The 26,725-nt window shown below is 54.9% G+C and overlaps 7 protein-coding genes across 7 annotated transcripts; 3 read left to right on the top strand and 4 right to left on the bottom strand.

Annotated features, from left to right (window-relative positions):
- Nucleotides 1-187: 187 nt before the first annotated feature.
- MRS44_004814 (uncharacterized protein) lies at nt 188-2,017 on the bottom strand (the record flags this gene model as incomplete). Its single annotated transcript, XM_046270666.2, has 3 exons — nt 188-1,450; nt 1,498-1,591; nt 1,641-2,017. 3 exons carry the CDS (start codon nt 2,015-2,017, stop codon nt 188-190), a joined length of 1,734 nt encoding a protein of 577 aa, XP_046136040.2.
- A 602-nt stretch (nt 2,018-2,619) lies between these two features.
- Nucleotides 2,620-3,631, top strand: MRS44_004813 (uncharacterized protein; the record flags this gene model as incomplete). The annotated part of the gene is made up of 2 exons (XM_065622341.1): nt 2,620-3,067; nt 3,267-3,631. 2 exons carry the CDS (start codon nt 2,620-2,622, stop codon nt 3,629-3,631), a joined length of 813 nt encoding a protein of 270 aa, XP_065478413.1.
- A 456-nt stretch (nt 3,632-4,087) lies between these two features.
- MRS44_004812 (uncharacterized protein) lies at nt 4,088-6,101 on the bottom strand (the record flags this gene model as incomplete). Its single annotated transcript, XM_046268760.2, has 3 exons — nt 4,088-4,746; nt 4,795-5,375; nt 5,548-6,101. The coding sequence occupies 3 exons, from the start codon at nt 6,099-6,101 to the stop codon at nt 4,088-4,090; spliced, it is 1,794 nt and encodes a 597-aa protein (XP_046136042.1).
- A 1,832-nt stretch (nt 6,102-7,933) lies between these two features.
- On the top strand, nt 7,934-10,074 carry MRS44_004811 (uncharacterized protein; the record flags this gene model as incomplete). Its single annotated transcript, XM_046273622.2, has 3 exons — nt 7,934-8,858; nt 9,221-9,406; nt 9,458-10,074. The coding sequence occupies 3 exons, from the start codon at nt 7,934-7,936 to the stop codon at nt 10,072-10,074; spliced, it is 1,728 nt and encodes a 575-aa protein (XP_046136043.2).
- Nucleotides 10,075-11,564: 1,490 nt separating this feature from the next.
- On the top strand, nt 11,565-16,252 carry MRS44_004810 (uncharacterized protein; the record flags this gene model as incomplete). The annotated part of the gene is made up of 2 exons (XM_065622340.1): nt 11,565-11,729; nt 11,792-16,252. The coding sequence occupies 2 exons, from the start codon at nt 11,565-11,567 to the stop codon at nt 16,250-16,252; spliced, it is 4,626 nt and encodes a 1,541-aa protein (XP_065478412.1).
- A 1,004-nt stretch (nt 16,253-17,256) lies between these two features.
- On the bottom strand, nt 17,257-18,893 carry MRS44_004809 (uncharacterized protein; the record flags this gene model as incomplete). The annotated part of the gene is made up of 3 exons (XM_046280896.2): nt 17,257-18,459; nt 18,524-18,714; nt 18,773-18,893. 3 exons carry the CDS (start codon nt 18,891-18,893, stop codon nt 17,257-17,259), a joined length of 1,515 nt encoding a protein of 504 aa, XP_046136045.2.
- Nucleotides 18,894-24,359: 5,466 nt separating this feature from the next.
- Nucleotides 24,360-25,581, bottom strand: MRS44_004808 (uncharacterized protein; the record flags this gene model as incomplete). Its single annotated transcript, XM_046268761.2, has 4 exons — nt 24,360-24,540; nt 24,618-25,043; nt 25,099-25,168; nt 25,224-25,581. The coding sequence occupies 4 exons, from the start codon at nt 25,579-25,581 to the stop codon at nt 24,360-24,362; spliced, it is 1,035 nt and encodes a 344-aa protein (XP_046136046.1).
- Between the last annotated feature and the right edge of the window lie 1,144 nt (nt 25,582-26,725).

Genomic DNA, 26,725 nt, shown 5'->3' with positions numbered 1-26,725 from the left:
GGGTTGGTTCAGTATCGGGAATCTCACAACCGCCCTGGTCGTTTTTAATTCAACCGGGACGACGATGAGATGAGCATCAGTAGCGGATACAGACCCCGATCCTCTGCGGGGTATCTCACGTTAAAAGGAAGAGGAGAGACATGGGCCGAGCATGGCCTCATGAGCCAAGCCCTGCCGCTGCAGGCCCTCAGGTCCTGGCCTTCTCCTCATCCACGGATCCCTGCATCTCGGAGGGGACAGGATCCTCGGGCTTCCCATCCCGGCATGCCCAGCCGTCGACCAGACGCAGCGTCTCGCGGCTCCACAGTCTGTTCATGAGGGATAGCCGCACGGGGACCAGGGCGATGATGATGAGGGGGAAGGCGGGTGCCGCGACGGTGAGCGTCACGCCAAAGACGATGCCTGTGAGGATGATCTGGGTGATAGTATAGGCGTGGATGCCGAACCAGGTCACGCCGGGGGGCAGCTCGTGCAGGTCTGATGGCGGGGTGAGAAGCTGGACGACTCGCTCGAGGATGGGGTTGACTGAGAGGGACTGGTAGCCCATGAACATGAACAGACCGGCGAGCACCGACGTCTGTGTGAGACCGAGTAGCTTCTGTAGCGGCGGAGAGACAAAGACGAGGATCATGGCTGCTTGGATGAAGTGCGAGTATCTCTGCTCATATGTCCGCGCAACCGGTCGAGGTGAATCTGGCTGCTCGCCTTCTTCAGCGGGAGGACTCTCGAGGACGTAATGCATCAGGGATTCTGAGTGTAGCGGTGCCTGAGGGAGGAGTCCGTTGGCTGGAGGGATACCCAAGATACCGCAGATGATGGTGGTTGTTCCCAGAAGAACAATATCCCAGGCATATCCGCCAGGCTTCTTTGTTCCGTAACGCTTCACGGTGCAGATAATGCTGCTAATCTCGTGGTCAAAGTAGAACAGAACAGTGACGATAGCACCAGGGATAATGGATAGAAAAATCCATTCGACAGGCAGGTCCCAGAAGCGCACAAAGAATGTCTGTCGATCGGGGTTCGTAGGTCTAAACTTGGTCTGGACCTCGAGTCGAACGTGGTCCAAGTCCGCCAGCTCCCCGATATAGGGGATGCCGATCCAGAAGACGATAGAGATTGCAGCGGCATACTCTGTCAACCCAAGACGAACGTAGCGATGAAGCATGGGCTTCCATGAGTTGGCCGTCGACAGCAGGATGGCCAGTAGACATGTTCCAAAGGCGCCAATGATGGCGTACAGAAAGGCAGCCAGCGAGACTCGGGCGTGTGTGCGCTTAAGCTCCATAGCAGCCTTGTGGAAGTAGATGACGCTGTTGAGCAGGGAGAAAATGTCGGCGCTAAAGTGCGTCACGTACTGCATGGTCCAGTCGTGGGCGTTGAAGATTGCCAAGAGGTAGTGCATCCACCCGGCGTGGATGAGGGACCATGCCATGACGGGGAGGAACTCGACCTGTAGACTATGAGAAGGTGTTCAAGATGCGGTTTGGAGGGTCTCACGTGAAAGTGTGTTTCACATAGTTCGTAGATGTTTTCAGCCAACACGGAAAAGGGGCCCGTGACGCCCAGGATGGTGAGAGGCTGGCCAGAGAAGCTACATCCATTAGCATGTGACATTCGAGAATGGCAGTCAGCTCACTTACACAGAAAAGATCAACCCGCAGAGTCCGGTGCTAAACACCACCTCGATAGTTCCCCAGGACTTGCCTGTCAAGGTGTACAAGTCACTGGCAAACGTGATTCCCGGCAGGATGTTGGTGAAGAAGATGTAGACGGCGCTCGCAATCACCTGCTGGTTAAAGACTTGCCAGTCTGATACCCATCGGCTCTTGAGGTTGACCATATCCTGCTTCAGCAACCGAAAGGGGCGAAGCTTGCCACCCTTTCCAAAGTACTTGGAGGGCTGACCGGATGCATCGTTGGTGCTGAATGTTTCATCTTGGACTCCTTGGTTGCCTGGGCTGTTTTGTGATGCTGGAGTGATGGTGTTCCCAGATCCAAAGGTAGGAGTCCTCTCCATCTCAATTGAACCAACCGGCTCGTGCCTGGTCATTTCTCAAAGAAGAGAATGCGGCTCCGTCAACGACAATTTGAAGCAAGAAGTAAAAACAGCGCAATTGCTTTGTGGGAGTGAGACATGCTGAAGCCCTTTCCAATCTGGTCTGGGACCTCAACCCAACTTATATCGTCTCTTGCCTTCAGTTCCTTGGTCTAGAGCATGCTCTTGGCATTGTCTTGGCTCTAGATTCAGGTCTTGGCTTTTATTCCTCTTGTGTATGTCGTCGGTGAGCCGAATGGATTGCTAGGGCTTCACCCGCACACTCAATGGATGAATTGATAACGCGTGCTCCCTCCTCAATCAGCAATTGGCTCAGCAAGTTCTCTTGGTATGACGTCATGAGGCGAGCTACCTACTCTATCTCCAAAAAGTCTTATCTCCACGTGCCGGGGTGGGGCGAGGCTGAAGGAGGGACAATTGTGCAAGGCTGACATTTACATCATCTTTTTTTCAAGGGTCCAGACCCTTCGTGTTGATGGTAACGGATGCGAATTCCGAGGCGCACGCCTAGAAACATGCTCCCGACGGCCAATCCCGAGTAATCTCAAAGCCCCGCGACAACCATGGCCAAGTTCATCCCCCGCCAGGCCTTTTCCATCCCAGGCTCGGTCCCCAAGACCTACTACATCGGCCACCACGCCTCCGCCGAGCAACAGGTGGTGAATAAGCTCTCCAACATCTCCCTGATCCTCGAGTGCCGCGACTTTCGCCTTCCGCTATCCACCCACAACCCACGCCTCGAGCGTACCGTCGCCGGTCGCCAGCGCCTCGTCGTCTACACAAAGTCGAGCTTCGGCAGCGACACCCCCGGCGCCGCGAACGCCCTGCGAAAGCTACACGCCGACCGCTGCGTCATCTGGGACAAGACCGACCCTGCTACCACAAAGGCTTTGCTAAAGAAGGTCAAGGAGGTTGCGCGGGAGGCTGACTCGCTGACAGGCCTGTGGGCCATGATCGTCGGCATGCCCAACGTCGGCAAGAGCTCGTTGCTCAATGCGCTACGGAAGGCCGGTATGCCGGGCAGATGGCCAAGGTCGCGAAGACGGGGGACCAGGCGGGCGTGACACGAAAGATGAGCACGCCCGTCCGTATACTTGAGCCTGAGGCACGGGGCGGAGTGGGTGACGGCGCCTTTGTCCTGGATACGCCCGGCATCTTTCAGCCATATATCGATGACGGCGAGACCATGATCAAGATTGCCCTTACGCAGGGCATCAAGAAGGGGCTGGTACCGGACGTTATTCTAGCCGATTACCTCCTCTACCGGATCAACCTCGTGGATCCCACCATATACGAGCGATATTGCCCTCCCACAAACGACATCGAGGAGTTGCTCGGGGCCGTAGCAGGAAGGAGGGCAAGATAAAGCGCGGTGGACACCCCGTTCTTTCGCACGCTGCTGCCAGAGTCTTGTTCCAATGGCGAGAGGGAAATCTGGGCAGGTTTGTCCTCGATGACATATCAGACAGCGCCATTGAGGAATACCAGGCCTGCATGGCAAACCCCAAGCTGAGCCTGAACCAGGCAAAGAAGCTGCAGAAGCAAGCGCGCGCCCAAGAAAAGGCGGGTGCGTAGTATGACCTCGGGGTCCTGAACCTGTGTGTCATTGTATCGTTGTATCATATATCTGTCTGTATAGACGACATTTTCCATGTACACTACCTAACGACGCTCTGTTATTCATATCCATCCCTCCGAGATTCATGCTTCTCCCATAATAATGCTGCGCCATTGCAGCTTTGTAAGACGCCAATGGCAAACTCTTTCAACCAGGCATACTGGGGTATAAGAAAAGAGCCGGAACACCAAAGAGCCCAGACCTCGTGGTTGGTTCCGGATAAAACACGAACGAGAAACCGTAACTAATGAGCGATGAAAGATAACCGCATCCCTGCATCTTGCCTTGATGCTTCGTGACGCCCCGTGATGCACCCAACCGTGAACTCCAAAAAGATTCAAGAAACCATGACCGCCCATCATTGTCACCGCCTAGCATAGCAGGGTGCTGTCGAAACCCGGTGCTGTATGTGCTTAGGTGTACTGGCTCTGCCACTTGACCATATCCCGTGTTAGAACGTCCATCATCTCCATACAGTTCAGATCTTTGAAATCCTTGTCGTGAGAAGACTCCCTGGTCGATCCGTTCTCCACTGCCATGGACTGGTTCTCGGGTTTGCCAGCAACTTGCGGGACAGGAGTCTTCTGGGGTGAAACCTGCCCGCTGCTTGCGGCCCCGTTGGGAACCGGAAGGGCCTCTGCTGCGAGGTCTACCTGGGTCCGCGAGATAAAGTCCATAATGGCGCCGACACGCCGCTTCATATCCATCATGCTCAACTTATGATGTGGGGCCGCCTTTGATTTTCCATGTCGGTGGTGCTCGTTGGTCGCCTTGGAATGGCCTGTTGTTGAATCGTCCCCATTCTTCTGAATGTCTCGCGACATTGACCGTGCCGGAGATTCACCATCCGCGTCACGGTCTCTAGTGTACTGGTTTCTGCCCTTGCCCTTCTTGTGAGTATTTCTGCCACCTCGCTTATGGGTATTCGTGTTCGGAGGGTGGCTCGCGGGTGGAGTGTCAGGGACTGGCTGAACCGGAGGAGCTGGAGTTTCGGTCACAATTGGAGTCTCAATGCTCTTTGCCGCAGGCGGTTTGACCGGGGCGACAGGCGTCTCGTCAGAAGGATCCGAATCTCCAAAAAATTAGCAATCGAATATAGTCTCAGACAGGTTCAACTTACCCTCTCCACGGCGCCTTTCTGCGCGTCCTTTGCGCTTATCAGCTGCCTCTTGCCTCTGGCGTTCTTTGTCTTCTTTTTCCGTCTTTGCTTTTTGAGTCTTGTTATTTCGAGCCTTTTTTGCGCCACTGCGAGTGCTCGACTCTTCATCTGACTCTTCGCGACTGGTGGCCTCGACAGGTTGAGCAGGAGGCGAAGCGGAGCGAGAACTGGTTCGCTGTCTCTTGACATTCGTGTGGCTTCTTGTTGCCGTCAGCTTATCATCCCGAGGCTGGGTATGAAGGGCGACTGACTCTTCACTGTCACTCCGCCCCCGCTTGGCTCTCCTGGTCAAGGCCTCTGGCGCATCGTGAGGAGCATCTTCCTTGCTTGCCTCAATGGCGCGAAGGAGTTGTTCATCTTCGTAGGCTCGGTCGCGGCTGTTCATTGTAGATCGGCGCTTCGACGTCTGCGAAGCAGAGGTAGGGCGTGAGTTTTTGCCTGTCCCGTTCTTTGGGGAGCGAGTCCCCTCTTTGGCAATCGAGGCAGCCCGCGACGTGGCCCGCGATGGGCGATTGAGAGGAACATATTTCGAGTATTTTTGTCTGTCAAGCAGAGGATATTAGTATTCGGGCAAAATCAACGCTGGCGTGTGAACTTTGCAGTGGGCCAAGAGCGAAAGAGGCCGACGGTGAGTCGAAAAAAAGTCGACCACAGCCATTCGAACGAATTTCGAGATGGCCAGTTCGCATTAAATCGAGACAGAAACTGACTTACCCGTTGCTTGCAGTATGGATTTTATGCAGGTCTTTGCGACATTGCTCACAGAAATATTCTTCGGGGGAGCTTTCGGCACTGAAAATGCCTACACAGGCGCCGTGCTGCCAGACTTTGCAAACGTCGCATTGAACGAAGAAGCCGGTAACATCTTCAGTGAACTCAATGGAGGCGAAAAAGTCGGCGTCGGGCCCCTCGACAGGTGGGCGACCCGGGTAGTCCTCAGAATCGCAGATGCAACGGACAGCCTCATCTTCCTCCTCCTGGAGGTCGTCGCTTCCATTTGCCATGTCAAAATTGTCAGGCCTGGAAGCCTTTTCGGTATCGTCGTCGTGATTGCGTTTTCGCCGGCGACCGAGGAGGGTGTCGTCGAGATCCTCAAAGGGCTCCGACGACAATGAGGCGCTAGGCGTGGACTTGGTGGAGGAGGGCTTGACGACGGATCTCGTGTTCCGCTCGGCTCGGCCAGAGGTGCTCGATGAGACAGATGATTGCTGGGATTGTGAATTGGTCGCGCGGGCTCTCGATGACCGTCGCGGCGAGGGAGGTGCCATGAGTGAGTCGGGTCACCGAGGTGGGGAGAGGAAAAGAGAAGGAGACGTGAGACGTGAGGAGGACGAGGACGAGACCCAAGGTCCGGTAGGCGAGTATGGGCGCGTGTAACACTGCCGAGAGAAAGGATGTATAGTTAAAGCTACTAGAAGAGTCGGGGAAAGGTAGGATCGCGAGAATTGGTGTGTGGTGCGGTAGCGATCAAGGCAAATGTGGGAGCTGGGCCGGAGACCAGCGTCGACGAGAGAGACTAGAAGGTCGAGGAGGAGCAGTCGAGTTGAAGACAAGATTGGCGAGCAAGCATGTCGTAGAGGAGTAAAGGCGAAGCAGTCATGACACGGAGGAACCGCAACAATGTGTGTATGGGCGAGAGGAGACGAGAGGAGAAGCTTGGTCCGGAGGAGGAGAACGGGAAGAGATGGACGGAAGCGTGGGAGAGCGAGCGAGCGGCATCCATCAGAGAGAGCGAGGGAAGGTGGGCGCGGGCCTTGAGTGGGCGCGGGCCTGGGTGGGCGAAGCGCGGCGTGGTGTCGCTTCAGAACAGAGCCGAACCACTACAGCACCACGAAATTCGCCAGGTACCTGGAGGAGGTACCTCACAGGGGTCCTAGGGTCCATATCCGCACTGGGGGGCACGCGCCTTACAGGGAGCTTCAGCGCTGTCCATCCACTGTGCAGAAATTGTTTCGATTAGCTCGCCCGCGCTGCGAGGCGGGTAATGCCCGGTTGCAGTCCGATAATCCGCCTTGCGCGGTTGATTTCCGCTGAATGGACCTCAGTGACATCAGGGAATCATTGATGTCGCAGTCAGCAAACTCTCGTCATGGAACTGCCATGTTGTTTATATCATGACTCACAGTTGTGAAGATGGCAGTAAAATAAAAATAAAAAAATAAAGCGTAGTGTAGCTAAATTTATTTAAATATTTAAATCACCAAAAATCCATAAACCTGACACAGTGCAAATCATCCAAGTCTCGATCATGGCCAGGGAGAGTGGTGGGCGAGGGGAGGGCGAGTGCCACCTTGACAGCACACCAGAGGGGGAATTCTGCTGACTAACCTAATAACCGCCCTCGGCCCTCGTTGCAACTCCTAACCTTAGTGACGATTCGCACACTCGAATTACGGAAACCTCCAAGGTGCTGTCAGCTTTGCGCTGTTACGATCTACGTCACTTGCTCTCGGGGCCTTCATCGACGACCTGCTGCTTCATTTCGAGCCTCGTCTGCGCTTGCCCGAGGTGTCCCTCACCCTCCTGGGCCCCGTCCGCCCGTCAGTGACTGGGTAAGCCACCCGACCTTGAACGACCGACAGCAAGCCTGGCGACTATCGGCATAACCGCTGCGAGAGACCGTCGATGCTACAACCAGAGACATCACCAGTGCCAGCCCACGCTCGTCGTAGTCGCAGCTGTTCGGGCATGACATGCCTTGCATCGACGACCATGTTCTGACCCGCACACAGAACGCTTTAGAGCCCGACCGAACCAACTTACCCCCCCTTCGAGCTTTCCAGCGTCAACCAGCCTCGACGCCCGGCGTGCCTACCTACGACCTTGATACCCCTTTCGAATTGTACGGTCGATCTTGAATAATCGAGTCTTGTTTGTCGACGTATTTGTACAGATTGCTCCCTCCCGGGCTTGTTTGGGGAAACTTGTCGCTCCACCGTTCTTGGTTATACGGTTTGGGTCAGGGTTATTATACGATGTTTGCTGGGTACGCTTTCCGTTTGATTCCAACGCCGGCGAAGCCCGTCGCAGTCCCCAGCTGGCCGTTGATTGATCACCCCGGACGGTTATCAAGCCTGGGCTGCGGTCGGCGGCATCCCACATGTCCATACCCCCCACCAGCTACCTCTCTGCTCCCATGTCCTCATTCGCTATATTCGTGACTGGTTTCGTCGGCATCATGGCGACATATCTGCTAACGCGAGCCTTTCGCTCTTCTCGTGCAGATCATAGCCCCAAAATGTCGCCAGATACTGTATCGTCGCTGTTCCCAGACCGACCGATTCGGCCGCTGCCGAAACGCCGGCTTAGAGAGAGGCTGTCTCCAGACATTGCGGACTCAATAAAATACCCTCCGTCGACTCACGAAACCACACCTCTCTTTTACTACCCCCCATACACTCTAAAAGATGAAGGAAGCCCGCCGAGGACCGGCTCCACGAGCCCAGTCGAGCAGGGACGCAGGACAGAGCCGGGGCGCAATTACACACCACGGCGGAACGGCGTGGGGTTGTCAGACGGCGACGAGGAAGAGACTGCCTTGCAGAGCAGTCTTGTTACCAGATCACCTCCAGAGACCCTTACTCATCCTGCTCGTCGGCCGTCAAGGCCGGACCCGCCTCGACATCCAAATCCGCAGCCCCCTCCATCAACGACGTCGTCAGTAGACGGCTACGATTCATTCGAGAATACCAATAATAAGAAGAAGAGGAAGATCCCCTCCGCAGGGGACCCCACCCTCAACGGCACTCATGCGCTGAACAACGAGATAGGCTCCCTAGCCATATCTTCCAGCACCGCACACTCCCCGGCCGGCGAGCTCCATGGCGATAGGTCGTATGCCCATTCGGGTGCGTATCCAGGTTCGGGAACGTTTTCCACCAGCAACCAGGGAATATCAGGGCCAGGACGAGGCAGATTGGGGCGCTCCAGGAATGGAAGAAGTCCGCTGCGAGCGTTGCCCGACGGTAACACCACGTGGGCTGGACGAGCATCCAAAACTGCACCACCCCAATGGGCACCAGCCGGTGAGTTTTCTTTCATTATTGCCGATTCCTTTTTCATTGCGTGCCTGTGCATTCGCTCAATGATGTATTGTTGCGGCATCCGCCTTATTATGCAGATTTGCCTATTCGGGCGAATCTCAGATAGACTATTCTCCTGCAGCATTTTGCGCCAACCACGCATAACACGCCGGCTGGAAACAAGTGGCGGCACGGAGCCATGCATAGTACTTGACCAGCCAGCTTAGCCGACCCAACTAATTTCTGCATGTTGCCTGCATGTTGTGAAGGCTCTTTCCTCCTTCTTTACAACGAACCGAACCTAGCATTGTCTTCTTTATCAACAACACCAAAACATCCATTCAGACGGCTAATTCCAGTCCTAGAACGCGAAACTCGCGGTATCATCTCTAACGCTATTGCTGTCGCAAACGCTGAGAAGCAGCGTCCTCAACCACAAGAGAACGGGAGCTTACTTCAGCAATACTCTTCGGCAACGAAGACCACACCTGCCTCAACTCAATTCACCTTCACCTGCGATTCCCAAGTTCCTGGGACGGTTCGGTGGCCTGGTAAGTTTCAGGAGATCGGTAGCTGTAATGGCATACTAACTGGCAAACAAGGCCATTCGAGTAAGCATAGCATGTCGACTCAGACGACGCCAGGCATGTCGGCAGGGATGAACGGTAGCAACGGCTATCATCACGACGGTTCTTCCAAGGCAGCTAGTCGCGGATCAGGGAGTTCTCGTCGAAAGAGCAGACGCCGATTGGAAAAGGAGCTCGACATGGCTGCAAGACACCGCCGTCGAATTGCTGCCGACAATTACTATCAAAACCCCCCAAAGGCGGAAGACATTTGGATTTGCGAGTTTTGCGAGTACGAACGGATCTTTGGCGAGCCGCCGCGGGCACTGATTCAAAAATACGAAATCAAGGACCGACGGCATCGCCAGGAAGAGGCTGACCGTAAGCGTCTTCTCGAGAAGGCCAAGGCGAAAAGTCGAAAAGGCAGGAAGAATGCGAAGGCACCCACGAGAGGACAAACAACAAACCAGAACACTCCTCCAGAGCCAGAGCCAGAGCACGCAGACCCTGACGCCCCTCCTATGAACACGGGCAACGGACATTCCACGCAGTCCGAGTACGACTACGTGGACGGGCTTGATGATCACTACTCGGATGCAACTGGGCATCATTTGCATCGGGGGGATCCGGGCATACCGGCGGGTGCAACCTAGGAGCCGTCGAATGATATGAGAGGCGAGGCAGGCCAGCCGATTAAATGTTGGCTTGCTGTTGCTTTCAGATTTCTCATTGGACGACCTGATAGCTAAGGATCGAGAGCCACTCGGTGAGGAGGAGGCTCTAGGAAGCGACCTTTGTTTACCTAGTTGGGTTTTGAACACGGGAAGTTGGCCGTGTGTTTTTGCACTAAGACGACACGACAACTGTCACTGCAGCATGGATATGTAACGGCGGGAAGAACAGTCAGCGTTAAACATATCATATCATAGCTGTCCTAGTGTAGCGCAACCCAATTCACGACCACTCTCAGATGATTGTCTCATAAAAGTTGTTTGCAGTGAGGTGACGGGAAGTCAAGTTCCATTGAAGCGGCTCGAAATTAGACGAGTCTGGGACTGACGTCAGGGCGGGCCAGCTCGCAGAACCGGGGCTAATTATAAGCGCTCTGACAGGCAGAGCAGCCGCTCAGCTGGAGAGTGGGCAAGCAGACATTTCGAGATTGAGCTGGCAGCGGCCGAGACGGACCCCAGATGGATAAAAACGCCGAGAAGTAGATCTCGGCAGATGGAGAACCTATGGCTTGGTTTGCCGTTTGTCAGGAGAGGTGAGCCTGAATGGGAACTGATCTACAAGTAGCTTGCATGGACCGGATGTGTGGAAACAAGGTTGGTGAGCCGCACATGATGGAAGCTGAGCTGAGGGCTGTGCCCGGTAAGAGTGCAGTACAGCGAAAACACTTGTCCAGCTCTGCTTACACAGGCGTTGGCTTCTGTACTGTATCCGTAGTGTCAACGGCATCAGACGTTCATCCTCCCAATCATCAGGACCCTTGACGTCCATGTTTGATGCGAGCATGACGACTCAATTAAAGCAAAGCCCTGGCTGGCCCAGCCGGAACAAAAGCTGCAGTGGGGTGCCTCCTGTTAACCTCAAATTGGGTTAGCGCGGCTAGCGTGTCGAGCTGGGCCTAGTGGCTTGATACCTTTCGTCATCAGTTCTCCGTTCTCATCTTGGATCAATTCCAAGAATCCTCATCTTCCTATTTTTTAAGTGTACGGCCCTGGCCCGCCCTCTTCTGCTCCCGACACTCTAATCATCACATTCCATAGCCAGTATTTCTTATTTTCCCGTCCTCCTGGATTCTCATGCCCGCCGCCTGTTGAGATCTGCTGGCGTCCGCGCCGCTTTTGACCTAGCCCGCCATGTTTGGAGGTTCGAGGAGGCATCGCCCTCCCACCCAGGTGAGAGACAACCATTTCGAGGCGCTTCTGCAAAGCCGGTTTTGGCTTTTGACTTTAGTGCGCGAGTGCGCCAGGCCGATGCGATGTCATGACACGCCGCCATCCGATCCATTTGACAGATGCTTGTGCGCTTGCATCGGTGGCCTTGATATTAGCTGATGGGCCCTTTTGCGACGTCTTTCGTCTCTCCCTCTTCTCATTCTATCGCAACCTCACCTCCCCTCACCCCAGACCCTGCTAACATGGCCGTTCCATCCAAGCCCTTGACCAAGGAGACAGCCAATCCTAATGCTGCGACGGCCGCTGCCTCGGCCTTTATGCGACGCGAGCCATCCGTATCCCTTTCATCCGCTGCTGCCGCTGCCGCCCTCAAAGCTCGACCAGCGACACCCACCAATGTATCTCAGGTTCAGTCGAAGCGCGCTATGCGCAGGAGCGCATCAGTTTCATCCACCGGGAGTCGGGATAGGGGGGACGGGAACTTCAGAGGACCCCGAGCCAAAGTTCCATGACTGAGCGCACCTTTCGATCACCATCGCCGTCGCCCGCGCGCGGCGCTCCTCCCAACACCCACCACGACGTACCTCCCGTACCCAAGATCCCGAATCATGAGCATCTCAAGACTGAGTCGAAGCCCACAACTCACAAGCGAGCCATGAGCTTGCAGGTCCAGCCCTTTCAGACGGCTAGTCAGAAGATGAAGGATGGACAAGGTTCATGGTTTGGGGCACCAACATCTGGAGACATGTCCAATGTGCGCCGGGCAGCTGTTGCTGATAAGAGGTCATCTGTCGATTTGCGGCCGAGCAGTCCAAGTTCTATCAACTTCTCTTATCCCCGTTCCATGCTGGAGCCCTCGGCTGCATCTGACAATGCTATGGTATATGATCCCAACTCGAGGAGGATGGTCCCCCGAGCAGAACTCCTCCTAGTGGAGCAACGCGTCAGGAATGCATCCGAGAAACCAGTCCGACGGCACAAACACGAGGGATCAAGAAGCGGTACTCACCTGTCCAAGGGAACTGTCGGAAGGATAAAAGGAACCGCCGTTGAACCCGCTGCCCCGCCACCCACTGTCACCAAGACTACACAAACCCCTACGGACATTTACTCCACGGTTACGCAAGAACAGACCCCAGAGCCGAAGCAAGCCCCACAGCCGCAACCAGAGCCAGAACCCGAGTCTGAGTCCGAACTCGAATCCGACCTCGAGTCCGAGCCGGAGGTCAAGGCCGAAACCAAATCGGATTTGTCGAGACAACAGACCCTTGTCGAATCGGAGTCGGAGTTGGAATCGGAAGTTGAGGAACCAGTCGAACCTAAGTCTATCAGGGCGGAGCGGATTGAATCAAGTCCGGCCGCCGTGGTTTTACCTGAGGCCTCGGTCAGAAAACGACCTTCTGTGGTTCACGAGGTTTCTGACGAAGAGGAAGAGCCCGAGCCTCAGCCTCAACCACAACCACAACCTCAACCTCAACCTCAGACTGCAAAACAACCCGCCCCGCAACATCGTCCAACAGATATTATCGATGCAGTACCGGTCAAGTCCTCCCAGCCGTCTCAGCCTGAGCCTAGTAAGAAGGAACAACAGGAGCAAGTCCAGCCGGCCAGTATCCCGGCTCCGATTGAAAAGCCGAACGGAAGCATTCGTCGGACGCGTGTGCATTCAGAGAGCCCTGCACGCAGCCCTGGCCGGACTACGCACTTTGCGCCAACGACCGATCAATTACTCGTTAGACACGAACCCCCTCCCCGATCTGTGTCGCCTCGGAAGTCTGCACTCAAGCATTCAAGTCCGACGAGAGATGCCTCCCCTTCAGAGGATGGCTCAGAAGCCTCAAATGCTCTCTCGGGCTTGGTCAACCAAGACGATGGACTTTCTCGAAGGAGGAGCGTCAGGGTAAGCTTTGACGATCAGAACACGACGGTAGTGGGAGAGTCTGCAGAACCCTCTGAGCCTGAGCCATCCCAAATACCCAGCCCTCAGGCAAAGAAACCCTGGCACAACATCATTGGAAGATATAAGCGAGACTCGATTTCTCTGGATGACGATGAAAAGATGACTCCCAGACCGGCGCTGCCCTCGTTTGGTAGCATTCGCGAAAAGAAGGCGAGGGAGCCAGAAGAGCGACCTCTAGTCCGTCCCCTGGAAAGATCACTCTCTCCGCCAGTGGCTTCGCCTTACTCTCCGGCCAACAATCGACCGGTAGAGCTGGAACAGTCGAGTGATCATGCTATCGGGTCAGTCCTAGCGCGCGAACAGTCTTCCCGAAACGAAGCCAACATTTCCAAATACAGGGAGCCATTGCCTCCGGTAGTGACATCTGTCGAGAGCAGCGGATACATCAGCAACAGCGACTTGAGCTCTGATGATGAATCTGAACCCGAGACGCACACTCAAGCGAAGCCTTCTGGCGAGCCCGTTCCTGAGATGCAAACAACTGCCAGGGGTGTTTCAAAACAGCCCGATGTCGACTCTGATGACAACTCAACGCCCAGCGACTACGTGCCGACGATATCGATTACGCAACCCAGTCCTCGCATCCCAGACGAAAGCCGACAAGACTCGCCACAAGACTTTTTCGACGTCCCAGGCGGATTTCCTGATGAAGTCAAAGGCGAATCAGGTGGTTTGGAAATATCTGATGCCATTGAGAATGCTTCTTCAGCCACCAAACCCACCAAGACAGTTGTCAAGCCAGCACCGATTACCCCTCAGCGGTCATTTGAGTCGACCACGATGTCTCCTCCCAGTCCCCAAATGCACGACATTCAGGAAGAGTCGGAAGAATCAGACGGGAGCAGCATCTATAGCGACGCATATGAAGATCTCTCTGATATGGAGGGTGATGGCTTCATGTCCCTGAATGCTGTTGTTGAAAGCCCCATCGAACCGACGCTTTCTAAAAAGGTGTTTGAGAAGGCCATTGCGAAATCCAAGGAGGCCGATGCCTCTCTGGAAGCCACGACGAAGAAGGATGCAACGCAGAAGCCCTTGCAGACGCCCAATGACTGGGAGAATGCCAAGGCCTACTGGAGGAGCCTGAGTGCCAGCGAGAGACGCCAGCTTGAAAAGGAGGCTATGGAAGATTCTGATGAGGAGGCCGCTCCTGTAGAAGTGGTACAGCCCGTGAAGCCGAAGCAGAAGAAGCAAAAGAAGCAAAAGGCAGTGGAGAAGCCACAGGAATCACCCACAAAAACCTCATCATCAGAACATCGAGATCCGAATCGAGTCTACCAGATCTCACCTGGCACCACCTGGCCCCGTGACGAGGTTGAGGAGCCTCGAGTCAAGGCTGAGGCGAAGGAACCATCCAGGCCAGCAGGAGGATCAAAGCTTCGAAAGTCTATGAGGGGTCATGAAGCTGCAGTGATTGAGCAGTCATCACCGCCGCAAAGTACCAGCATGCGCAAATCTATGAGATCTGGCGCTGCCTCTACACCAAGCCCTCAGGAAGGCCACTTTCGCAAGTCTCTTCGCCCAGAGCCAGAGGCTACCGCAGCCGCTGGTACTGGCATGAGAAAGTCGCTCCGAGCCAACGGTTCCCCTGCCAGCGTACAAAAGTCTTCCCCTACTCTGAGAAAAGACTCTCGACCTGCCTCTTATCAGCCGGTAGCCACGACAGAGCCAGCCCAGGCGCATCGCCGACACCACTCAGAGGAGAGAGTTCCTACCACGAAGCCAAGCTTGAGACGGCGGGGCTCCGACTCTAGCGAGAGCAGCTTTCGACGTGCTCGGGTTGGAGGCGGAGAAGGCATGGGCTTTCGCAGAACCATGCGAGGAAGTCTACGAGAGACACCAGCCCCTGCGTCCGATGGCGGCAGGGGCAGTGGTCGATTCAGTCTACGGTCGTTGTCACCGGCTGGATCAGCTTTCCGTCGCAACTCCAACACGAGTTCTCCGCCTCCCATGGTCATGGGCGGTCGTATGCGTCACTCATTGCGTGGTGACTCTAGCGACGCCAGCTCACCTCGCATGCGCGTGTCCGGCTTCGGCCGCAAGGGCAAGAAGGCTCGGGGCGGTAGCCGTTTCGATGACTCGAGCGACGAAGACGATGCGCGTCCAGCCTTCAGCAGTCGCTTTGTAGACTCGAGTGAGGATGAGGGTACTCCCACGCCGCGGCCGAAGCAGAAGCGAGTCCCTAGAACGATGCGCAACCAGGCCTCGAGCAATGCAGCTGCAGTCGCCATGGGAGTGACTCCCTCTCACGTGGAAGACGAGGATTCGCCTGACCTTCCAGATAGTGATGACGAACCAGAGCAGCCCCAACCAACCGTAACCTCCAACGGAACCACGAGTATGAGTCCTCGTACGGCTTCCACGCTAAAGCGGAGCGGTTCTGGACGAGAAAGTCTGGGGGCCTTGCCTCCTGCGCAGACGGCCGGTGATGTTTCCATGGGCCCTCGACCGAGCCACAAGCGCCGAGGCAGCTTCATGTCGTCGATCCTCCGGCGCAAGAAAGATCCCTCTGACAAGATCTCCCGCAACCTCAGCGAGAGTGCTTCACGGAGAGACACTCGTCTAGAGCGCAGCACTGAAGAGCTCGCCGTCATCCGTAGCAACAGCGGCAGCCACCCACACAACGCACGTCTCCAGAAGCGTGGAGCCAACTGGCCGCTCCAAGACGGCCACCACACCCATGAAGAGGAAGACCGTTTCGACGATGGCTCTCAAAACACGTACGTCGTCGACGAAGAGAGACGGCCGTCTACCGCCGGCGGGCCCGGCCCATCCCCGACCTCTCCAACTGTCAAAACGGGCTTCCTCAAGCGCCGCAGCACCTCTCACAGCGCTATTGGCGCTACTCATAATGCTCCCCCGGCCTCTGTCGACGGGCAAAGCCACGGCATCCCCGAAGGCTCAGAGACTGGGACCCCGAGGAAGAAGAAGTTTGGCACCCTACGCAAGATGTTTAGGCTGGACGACTAAACACACACATATACCCCTTTTCCTCTCCCATTCTTTAATCAATACCGGTTATCGATACGACGACATCATGTAATTCATTATTCGCTAGCCCGCAGAATACTCGCTCACTTGTTATTCTTCTTGGCCTTTTTTGTTAGCTTATCAGTCTGCGTATAATGGAGCTCTCCTGGATGAGCTGGGCCCCTTGGATAAGGGTTGGTTGGTTGGAACACAAAAGCCCTTTCTGCGGTTCGAGCCAGAACCGATTTTCGTTTTTGACAGACACCGTCAAGAGTAACATCTACCTTGTCATATTCCCTCTATTTATATCATGTATACGCCTTGAGCATTAGACGCCATTATATGCGACATCGCCATCAACAAGCACCACTACTATTTCATCACTAGCCCAGGTTCAGTCACCGTGATATCTGTGCCTTTCATGTTCATGCCATGCCATCTAAAGGACATATTGTGATTCACCTATATTCAACCTGAACCAAAGTAGACAGACGTGTCCTCTGAACTTCCTGAAGCATCACCATGTATCACCAGAACTCATTCGTTTAACAATGTTGCATCAATGGCACTTTTTTTCCTTTCTATGTGGTATCAATCCCGTTTCCATTCCTTCCGGCCTGTATTCGCCAGCCTAAAAGCCGTTCTAGATCAGGACCAATGCAACTCCATCACAAACGCCTCGCCTCCATGATGCACCCGGCGAGTTCCAAGCCTATACCGCCAGCTCGTCCCCTCACGAGCATGGCCTCAGAAGAATGCTACCCGGTCCCCAAGCCAAATGCTGAGAAAACAAGACAAGAAAAGAAGACATGTAATTTTTGGTGCACCCGGACTCCACAGCAGTGCATTCGCAAACACCCATGGATGACTCCAACTAGTTGAAACATGATTATCAGAGAAGTCTAAGACTCCGCTGTGAAATGGTGTACACAGCCGTAGCGAAACCGCCCGACATCGAGACATATACAGGGCATCTGGGGGTGTTGTCACGGATGAAAAAGGACCTAGCTTTTAGATCTCGGCTTGTTGCCACCACTTCGTGCCTTCTCACGCTCCAAAAGGAGCGTCAGCTGGCTTTTTGTGCGTCCCAGGGGAAGACTAGCCGCTGTCGTAGGCTGGGTTGGTGTAAATCGGGCGTCGAGCACCGACGGTTTGGGTGGCACAACGGGAATCGTGTGGTGTTGAGGCGTTCTGTGGTCCACGAATCCAGTCACGGGTGACGATCCAAATCCGGACTGATCAAGAATCATGCCCGTGACGGCAACGTTTGACGTTGATGAGGTAGCCTCGGTAAAGAGACCCGGTGCTCGAAGGTTATGCTGAGGCTTGGGTTGGTCATAACCGCCGTGAGAATGAGACCGGGACATCGGGGGAGCCAAATGGCTGCTGGATTTGTCGCTTTCAGGAGACCCAACGCCAAAGTTTGACTTCGAGGAAGCCCCAGATCCCCTACGCGACCCATGGCTGGCGAGGTTGATGAGCGATCGGGCCTGTGGGAGCACACCTTTCTCACGGTGGATACTTTGCGGCCGGTCGTTTGGCGGTGACGACCGCACATTTTCCTTGGAGACCTCGTTTCTGTAGGAAACCGGCCGAACGGGCACCATTGGCTGCTTTCCACGTGCTTTCTCGCTCATCACGGGATGCTCATAGGACACCCCATGGCTATCTCCTGAAGCTGGCTGGTCATGTTCCAGGCTTGTGTCAACATTCGAAGGTACGGGCCGCGGGACTGGTGCATGCCGTATCCCATTCGAGGAACCAGAGCCCCCTTCTCGACTGCTAGACTCCACGGAGGTTGCTGTTAGTCTCTTTGGCGGCACCGTCTTTCTGTTTACGGCAGCCGACGAGGAAGCGAGCTTCTGGGCCGGGGGAATGGAAGTCTTCTTCTTCGGTGAAGAGACTACATATACGGGTGCCTCCGAAGCCGTGGCGGCTGTGCTCCCCGAAGAGGGGATCTCATCTTCATCGGCAGATTCATGGGGTGACACAAAGCGGGCAGTGGGCCGCGGCCCTGACGACGATGGGCCTCGGGCTTTTTTCAGGATCGGATGGGCAGGTGGCGGCTTTGACGCGCTGGAAGATAGCGTCCTCAACGCTGAGTCGGTGGATTTTGAATGGCGGGACCCCTGGGGCTGTGGGAGTGGCAGTGGGGGTGTTGCCTCTGCTTGGGCTGCTTCCAGAATCTGCTTGATCAGGGGTGGTATCTGAGCGTCCATGTCAGTAAGGACCGAGGGGTTTTGGGGGGTATTAGTCCCCAGTGACACGTACATCAGGGCCCTCCCATCGATTCGGAGGTCCCTTGAGAGGGACGAAAGTCGGTCCAAGAGAGATATCCTCATAAAGCTTGGCCAGAGCACTGCCCTTGAGAAACCTTCGGTCGCTTCCCCAGACATGCCACCAAAAGTTCTCAAGCCGACAAGCTGTAGGATCCTTGAGTTTCTTGTATGTTGTGGTATATACTGCGGTCAAGTTAGACGGTGTATAGAATACGAGACATATGCAGAAGGGCGGATATACCATGCCAATACTCCCAGACCTTGTCAGGGGGGACAACGGGAAAGTCGGCGACTTCTTTGTAGATGTTTTTCGTGTTAATGACAATGCCCTTGGGCAATATCATGGGCACACTCGAATCCATTGGCGAGGTTCGGGTATGCCGCTAGAGCCCAGTAGTTGTTGAGTAGCTTCTGCAGGAGCAGGTGAGAAATAAAGGCCGGATGGTCGTCTAGTCCGCAAAAGCTCCCCAACGGATCTTGGGCACAGAATTTATTATCGACGGCTGCACAAGCGGAGCATGGTCGCTGAAAGATGAATCTTGAGAGGCCGGCGCTTGAGTGAAAGTCCAGGTGATGAGTATTCAGTGAATGTGAGGGTAACTGAAAGTCGAGAAACCCATCCAAGGAGAAAAGAAAGACGTGTGTTGCGGCTTGAACGAACGAACGAAGGCCTCTGAGTACTTGCTCAGCAGCAGAGTCGCGGTGAAGACGAAAAGGCGGGTTAAATAAAGCGAAGCAGGCGCTGAATCGTGAAAAGTCGTTCAACTGGGCCAGATTTCGGAGACACCAGAACTGGGCTGAGCGATGCAGCAGCTGACGGTGGTTAAGGAGCACAGAGAGGTGCTGGGTTACAGGATCTCTCTTGTTGTCGTTCCCTTTACTTTTTTCTCGCGTGGCTCATTAGTCGGTGAATCCTCCAGAAAACAACTCCCGTCGTAAAGGAAACCCCAAAGAGACTCGTGACTCGTAAGCTCGTGACGCAAGAACTGGAGAATCGCGTGTGAAATTGCGGCGATGACAGTAACAGTGGACTTGGTGCTTGTGAATCGAGGCAACGCCAGCAGTAAGTGGCACCCAGTGCCAGTGTGGTGTTGCAGTAAAAAGCTTAGCTCAGCGCGTGCTTTGGCGCAGCCAGGAGCCAGGTTGCGCAGGCCGTTCAGGTGCTGTGTAAGTGTAACAGGGAGTTCGGGGGTTCTTATTGCAAGCTTCCCAGGTCAAGGGCTTTTCCAGAGCAAAGAGAAAGTCTGCGCGTCACGAGGTCAGGGGCAGGCATCGAAAAAGGGATGGATATAGATAGGGAATAAAAGGGACCAGATCGAAAAAAAAAAAAAAAAAAAAATGTACCTGCTAGTGAGCCGGAGGAAAAGACGGTGGAGAGCCGGTGGAGGGACTGATGATGCTGGCTGAGGGTATCAAGTGCTGCGAGCCGGAGTTCAAGGGTACGTCCCAAGCTGCTAAAATCGTTGGGCCGTGACACATGAAGAAGAAAAAAGCGGCGGCGGCGACGTCGGGGGCTGCGGGCGGTGCTGGTCGATGGCTGATGAGGAACGCAGCTTGCAGAAGAGATGCCAAAGCTTCTACGATCTGGTGCCGACTGAGTTCAAGGGTGGGCGTCGTGCTAACGACTTTCGGGGAGAGCAGGCAGAGTATAAAAAATGAAACCGTGTGCCGTGGCAGACTTGTAAATGGTGGATGTACGTGACGAGGGAGGGCGATTGAAAAGGAGGAGTCCTCTCGTCTCGGTGAGGATGACGCCGGGAGACGGTGGAGATACAATCAAGCCAGGTACCTTCCGGAGAGGCCGCTGATTCTGCTGCTTCGCTGACCGGTCCAGGCCAAGATGATCCAATTTTTGGTGAGTGAGAGCCCTGTCGACGGAATGCATCAGAGCCTCTGCCAGAGAGAGCCAGGGGTGGGCTTCTAGCTAGCGACTTGTCGCCCGCCCAGGACGTTTATCTTGCGGTGGAGTTTGGACCTGGCAGATGGATGGGACGAAGCTGGCGGTACGTACTCGCTGCTGGTTCCCTCCACCTCGCCGACGGGCAGCTTCTGGTAAGTTGGTTCGAGGTGTTGTGAATGGCACGCGGCAAAGCCACTGCTGCGAGGGGGAAAGGTGTGAAGGTGTTGTTGTAAGAGGGGGAGGAGGAGTAAGTAAATGGGAATCGATGAGAAATAGGCCAAGGAGAGGAGGGAATCCAATCTCAACCTCGGACCTTCCTTTACAACCTATGGAAGAATGGACATGACCTCAAACCTGTGCCTCTCTTTCCCTTTTGTTCGGTGGTTTTCGTCGTCTGCTCCTTCTCCAGCTAAGCTTAGCCCATACAAAATCGGTCATGAGCGATGCGCCGCCGGGCGGGCCCCCGGGGGAGGCGGGCTTGGCGTCCTTCTTAGTGGGCAGCTCAGGTGAGGTGCGCTAGCTGGGTCCCCCTCCCCCCATTAAACCCATGGATGGAACCCTCAAGTACCGTACCGGGCTACCAGAACCTCATGGACGGGAAAGCTCCTCACATGGTCGATCTCTGGTCCCGGAATCCATCTCTTTCGCCGAACCCCAAGCTAAGCTAATGGAAGCTATACTTTAGTGGGTCCTCTTGTTCTTGTTCTTCTTCTTTCCCCTTTTCCCTGACGTTGAACGTGGAGAAGACGCTTGCTTGCTTGCTTGCTTGCTTGCTTGCTTGCTTCTGCTTCTAAACAAGATCTAGACCTTCAAGTGCCTGGGCGAATACCGGTTTTCCCTCGATCGATCGATCCATTGGTCACCTTGAGGTTTCGTCATCAGAGCCCACCTGCCTCCCTACATATGCTTCTGTAAAGAGGTCAGCGGCCTGTCGGCGACCTGTCCTGTAGGTCACTTGCTGACACGGCAAAGACAGGGCTGATGCTGGTAATATCTCCGTACCTTTTCGTTGTGGTTGCGTCGCCCTGTTGCATGCATCACACCTACTCTCCCGGCTGCTGGTGGCTGAGTAGGTACATATCCGAAGTACAGTACTAAACTCGGACAGGGACCATTAGGACCGACCCCCGAGGTCACGGGTTCATGGGACGGGATGAAATATCACCAATCGTCGACTCCAGGCGCACAAGTTACCGGCCGGTTATATGCAGGGCAAGCTGTCATTCTGGCCCTGGGGCGTCGAGCGTGTTTCGTGGGCCGAGTTTTCCGCTAGAGGATTGGGAATTGGTTTCACCGCCTCTGGTATAATCCCGGCCGAGGGGCTTCAATCTTGAATGCCTTCATGCCAAGAGCAACGACATGTAGGTACCGTTTCCCAGGTGGTTGACAGCTGGTCAACTATAAAAGCCATTTAACTAGATCGTGACGCTAGTTGGTCCTTGGTTTTGTTGTACCTTGGATTCTGCCTTGGATTCTTCGTCAACATGGAAACTCGCTTACACACTCAGCTGCAAGACCATGATATTAACTTACCATACTAACAGCTGCAACGCAAACAACTTGTTGACGCCTGGCAATGATCAATCATGTCCCTAACCAAAATCACTACAGCCTAGCCTCCAACGTCTCGCTTCTGCGACTCCGCGTACTGTCCCGCCTCTCCCTCCATCATTCGCAGTTCCTGACTCGAGAACCCCAGAGGTGTCGTCTGGATCTGGCAGGATCATCGCCTATGCTGCGTCTATCCGCTCGCAATGCGTGCTGCCTGACACACACTAGCGCAACGCATTCTAGAACAATTTGCGATTCATTGTCTCTCCGCAGACCCGAGTTTCGGCCAGATGCGCGAAAAGTTGAGTTGTCACGTTGCTCAGATATAGGTTGTCGTGATGCCATCCGTGTTTCGTCCTGTTTGGGGCGGGTTTCCGGCAGCAGTCAGTCTTTTCTAGATTGGTCCTTTTAGCTCTCCCCCATCCCCTCCATTACGATTCAATCTTTGTTTTTTCTTCTTGCCTTTTTTCTCTGTGCCTTTTCTCTCCTGCCGCAACAAGTCTTCTGATCCCTCCCCCTTGCGGGGATATCCCCAGAATCCTCGTGGTCGTGTGACCCGTCAGCCACCATCCGCGGCAAGAGACGACAATTCCCCCCTCCTGAGGCTCCCAACCCCCGCTCACTCGCCCATCCAGTCTAAAGTGCGCCAGTCGCAGCGCGGGACTTCACGAGACTCGACCTGACGCCTGTTCCTGGAGGCACCTGACGCGGGGTTGGTGAGGGGAGCAAGCCACCCCGTCTCTACGCGTGGCTGTTGTCGGCCGAGAGGAATTGCAGAGCGAACGGATGCCGTCATAGCAAGAACCTTGACTCTGTTCCGCTCCGGCACATGAGCAAACCCGGCGTCAACTCTGAAATTGGATGTAAGCTCGGCTAACAGTGGAGAGCTGAAGCTCCAGCTCTCGTCTCCTCTCGTCTGCTCGCGGCGTGCCCACGAGTCAAACTCAGCCCCCAATTTGGGAAACAAAGGGATGAAGGGAAAAATCGCCTGGCTGAATGACCCGTCACTTCAACAAGTTTGCTCCCTTCCCACCAACGAGGCCGTCGCTGAATGACGATTTGAAGCAAGTTGCCCACGTGGTCGATACTCCAGTGCAAGGTACATGTACTGCCAACGTCCCCCTCCCCTCGACAAGCCCCTCGCGACAGGGCAAGCCCCCCACGTTTTCGAGCCACACCAGCTTTGACGCTGCGGGGCCCTTGGTCGCTATAGCTTCACAATAAGGAGGGGTTGCAGTTGAATAGCAAGCTTCCTCTTTGGTCGGGCAGTCGTCCTGAGGGGCGATTGCGCCATCTTGGCCGCCACGCGCGCGCTCAGATTAATCCCATCTTCGGGAGCGCATGGCCTCGGCCTCGAACTGGCTGTCGGATGTCGCAAAACCGGGGATATGTGACCCTGCAGCCGACAAGTTACCTTCTACCCAGGTAGTTGGCCTCGACCTTGAGCAGCGAATCCCATGCCTCGGATCTTGCTGACCTTGACTTCTGGTGGCATGACGAAACCCTTCAAGCCCTACAGCGGTCCGCGGCTCCAGGGTTCAGGCAATCAACTGTCCATCTGCCCAGAGCCTCCTCCGTGGGGATGCCGTACGATACTGGGGCCAGTGGCAAGGCGCCTGGGTAGGATTATTATCATCATTTCTGATCTATCATCCAGATCAGGTTCTTGGGCTCGCAGCAGCAACTCTTGGGCCTCCTCACCTCATTTCCGCGTCGACATCCCGCGCCCGATTGCTCATGGTGGCTGCAGGAGGGTGAAAAAAAGTCTTCCTTGCTAATGCTGCAACGGCACCGTTGATTGTACCATGGCTTCGGAGTCGACGAACATGTTGGGTTCGCTGCAGCCTGATCCTTGTCCCCCATCCGTTTTCGGCAATACCGTAAGTTACTTGGTGAGCCGCCTCAGTTCATGGGGGTTGCACTCGGGAATGTCAAGGGTTTGCATGTGCTGTGCAGCGATCCGATTTCGGCACCTAGATAGGCCACATGAAAGAAGTTTGACTTGTCATCGAGATCAAGTCACTCATCAATTTGTGTGCACCAACACCCAGGACAGGGATCTGACCTCCAGCTGGGAACCCTAGCATTGTCAGCAGGTATTGATATCCGTCTTGTAGTCTCTTCTCTCATTGTTAGTTTTGACGATATGTACTTTTCTTGAGCCAGCAGCCGCTCCAAGTACCGACACTAACAAAGGATTCAAATTGTGGCACAGCTCGGCAGTTGAGCGTTCCTTGTTTGGTAGAAAGTTTTTTTAGTTGTCATTACCATTATCTAACCCCAATCCCGCTTCTAGCCTGGCAAGCCTGCCCACCAAGGAACATATACAAACAATCTCAGCCGTTTTTCTTTTCTCTTCTTTGTTCTTGCCACGCATTTAGGTGACAGTGTAGCCACCGTCAACCCGCAGATCGGCGCCAGTAACATATGAAGAAGCGTCTGAGAGAAGGAAGGTGACGGGGCCCATGAGGTCTTGAGGCTGGCCCATCTTGCCCTGGGGAATGAGAGAAGTCCATTTCGCCTTAAGGTCAGGGTTGTCGTCGAGAATCTTCTGGGTCCTATTACGGTGTTAGTCATGAGTTCAAATCTGACCCAGGTCTCCAAGAACGCAAGGGGAGCGCGGGCGGAAACTTACAATGCAGTCAGCATATAGCCAGGAGAGATGCAGTTGACTCGGATGCCGGCATGAGCCCATTCGACAGCGAGAGAAGCTGCAAGATGCCGGACGCCAGCCTTGGCGGCGTTATAGGGAGCTTGGGGCTGGGGAACGTTGACGATGGCGCCAGACATGCTACCAATCATGACCATGCTTCCAGGAGACTTGCGCTCCATCAAGTGCCTAGCGACCGAGGTCGCGAAAAGATAGGTTCCGTCAACGTTGACGGCCCAGAGCTTGCGCAGACGATCGATTGGATAGTTGACAGCTTCAAAGTTTTCGGTGAAGCCGGCCGATGTGACGAGGTTGTCGATCTTGCCATGCTCCTTGACGACCTCGGCGATACAAGCCTCGACTGACTCGGGGTCAGAGACATCGGCGTAGTGAGCAGTAACCTTGGGGATGCTATTGGGAATGATCAGCTTCAATTGGGGCTCAGCATAAAAACAGGGCGACATACCGTCGAGCACGAGGGTTCTCCTTCTTGAAGGCCTCAATGAGCAGAGTTGTCTGCTTCTCGGCCTCCTCCTCTACAATACGGGTCAGAAATAGGTCTTGAAATTCAAGTGAAGACAGAGAACGTACTGTTCATATCAACAAGAGCAAGGTTGGAGCCAGAAAAGACCATTCCCTGGCCCATAACGAGACCCAAACCACGAGCACCACCAGTGACGATACCGACATGGCCGTCAAGCGAAAAGGTGGGTAGAGTGGGCTTCACATACTGTCCACCAGTACCGAGGACAGGCTCACTGCTAGGAAGCTCGTGGTCCTCGGGGTACTCAACCTCGATGCCAGGATCGGTCTGGGCATACTTTCCAGGCTTGTCCTGGCGAGGAGGGACGTTGTGAATCTTGCGGGCAGCGGCGACTGTGAAAGAAGGGCGCAGGACGGAGGGAGCGGCGCGGCGCGCGCACTGGCGGAGAACAGGTACAAAAGACATGATGAAGGACTGAATATGACGATATGTGAGGAGGGGAGGAGAAGGGAGGGAAAGAATCGGCGGGACTGGATTGCTTTTAAGGAAGCAAACAATGACAGCTTAGCAAAGCTAGGAGCTGGGGACAACCTGGAGCGATGAGCTCAAGTGGCAACAGCTTGCTCCAGAATGAAGCTTGAGCTCTGGAGCTTGACGTCGATGTTGCAGGGATGTGCAGGGCTGGTGTGGCGCCCAGGAACCAAAAAAGGCAAAAGATGATCCTTGGATCCCGCGAATTCAACAGCAACGATTGACCGAAATGCAGATTCCCAATATGATCGTGATGCGCAGAGGAGGAGATGGGTGAAGAGGTGAAGCTCGAAAATGGTGTGACAAGTTGGGGGTTTATATCGTCGAGCAAGAAGGCAGGAGGTCAAGACTGAGAGCTCCTTCACTGTAGCGTAGTGTAGCTGCTCTTCCCGCCCCGGGGTCCCGAGTAAACGGGACCGCCGCAAAGAAGCAATCCGACCCCGGTCCGACCGGCTTCTAGACGACAACCCACACACAACGCCTTGAAAGCCGACCCGACCGGCTTCTAGACGATAGACCCTAAGAACCGACCCGACCGTGGATCCATGATGCATCACGAAGACCATCATCACCGTGGATCCCTTCCAGACCTCCCCAACTCTGCTAATTGGCAAGTCAGACGAGGGAGGATCTGAGCAGGGTGGAGGGCGCGGAAGACCGACACCGACACAAGCAAAACACCACGATGATGCCCTCCACAGGAGATGCAAGCCATTGAGGTCTGCCCCGCCCCAGGCATCAGCATAAAATTCGAGCCTGACTTTGTCTGGATAGGCGGCTCAACAAAGAAGGATGCCAATGGCTCGGTTAACGGCTGCATGCAGGATGGGAAAGGGCTTTTCTTTCTGCTCATGTGAGGAACAAATGGAGAAGGTCCTCCAGAGCTGACGAGAAGCCATTATTCATTCAGAGAGAAGTTCGATATCTTGGGGTCTGAGAGCTTCTGGTGGTGGTGCATCAAACTGAACGGCGTGACAGGTCCATTGGCCTTGGCACTTGGTGTCCCGCGCCGGTTTTCCACTTCTGGGAGGTCGGCCAGTCCAGGGCCACCCATGGTCTTTCAGGGACTCGCAGGGGT

Source organism: Fusarium solani, assembly GCF_023522795.1.
Source record: "Fusarium solani strain SB1 chromosome Unknown bctg00000002, whole genome shotgun sequence".
Classification (NCBI taxonomy): Eukaryota; Fungi; Ascomycota; class Sordariomycetes; order Hypocreales; family Nectriaceae; genus Fusarium; species Fusarium solani.
This window is presented reverse-complemented; position numbering and strand designations above follow the sequence as displayed.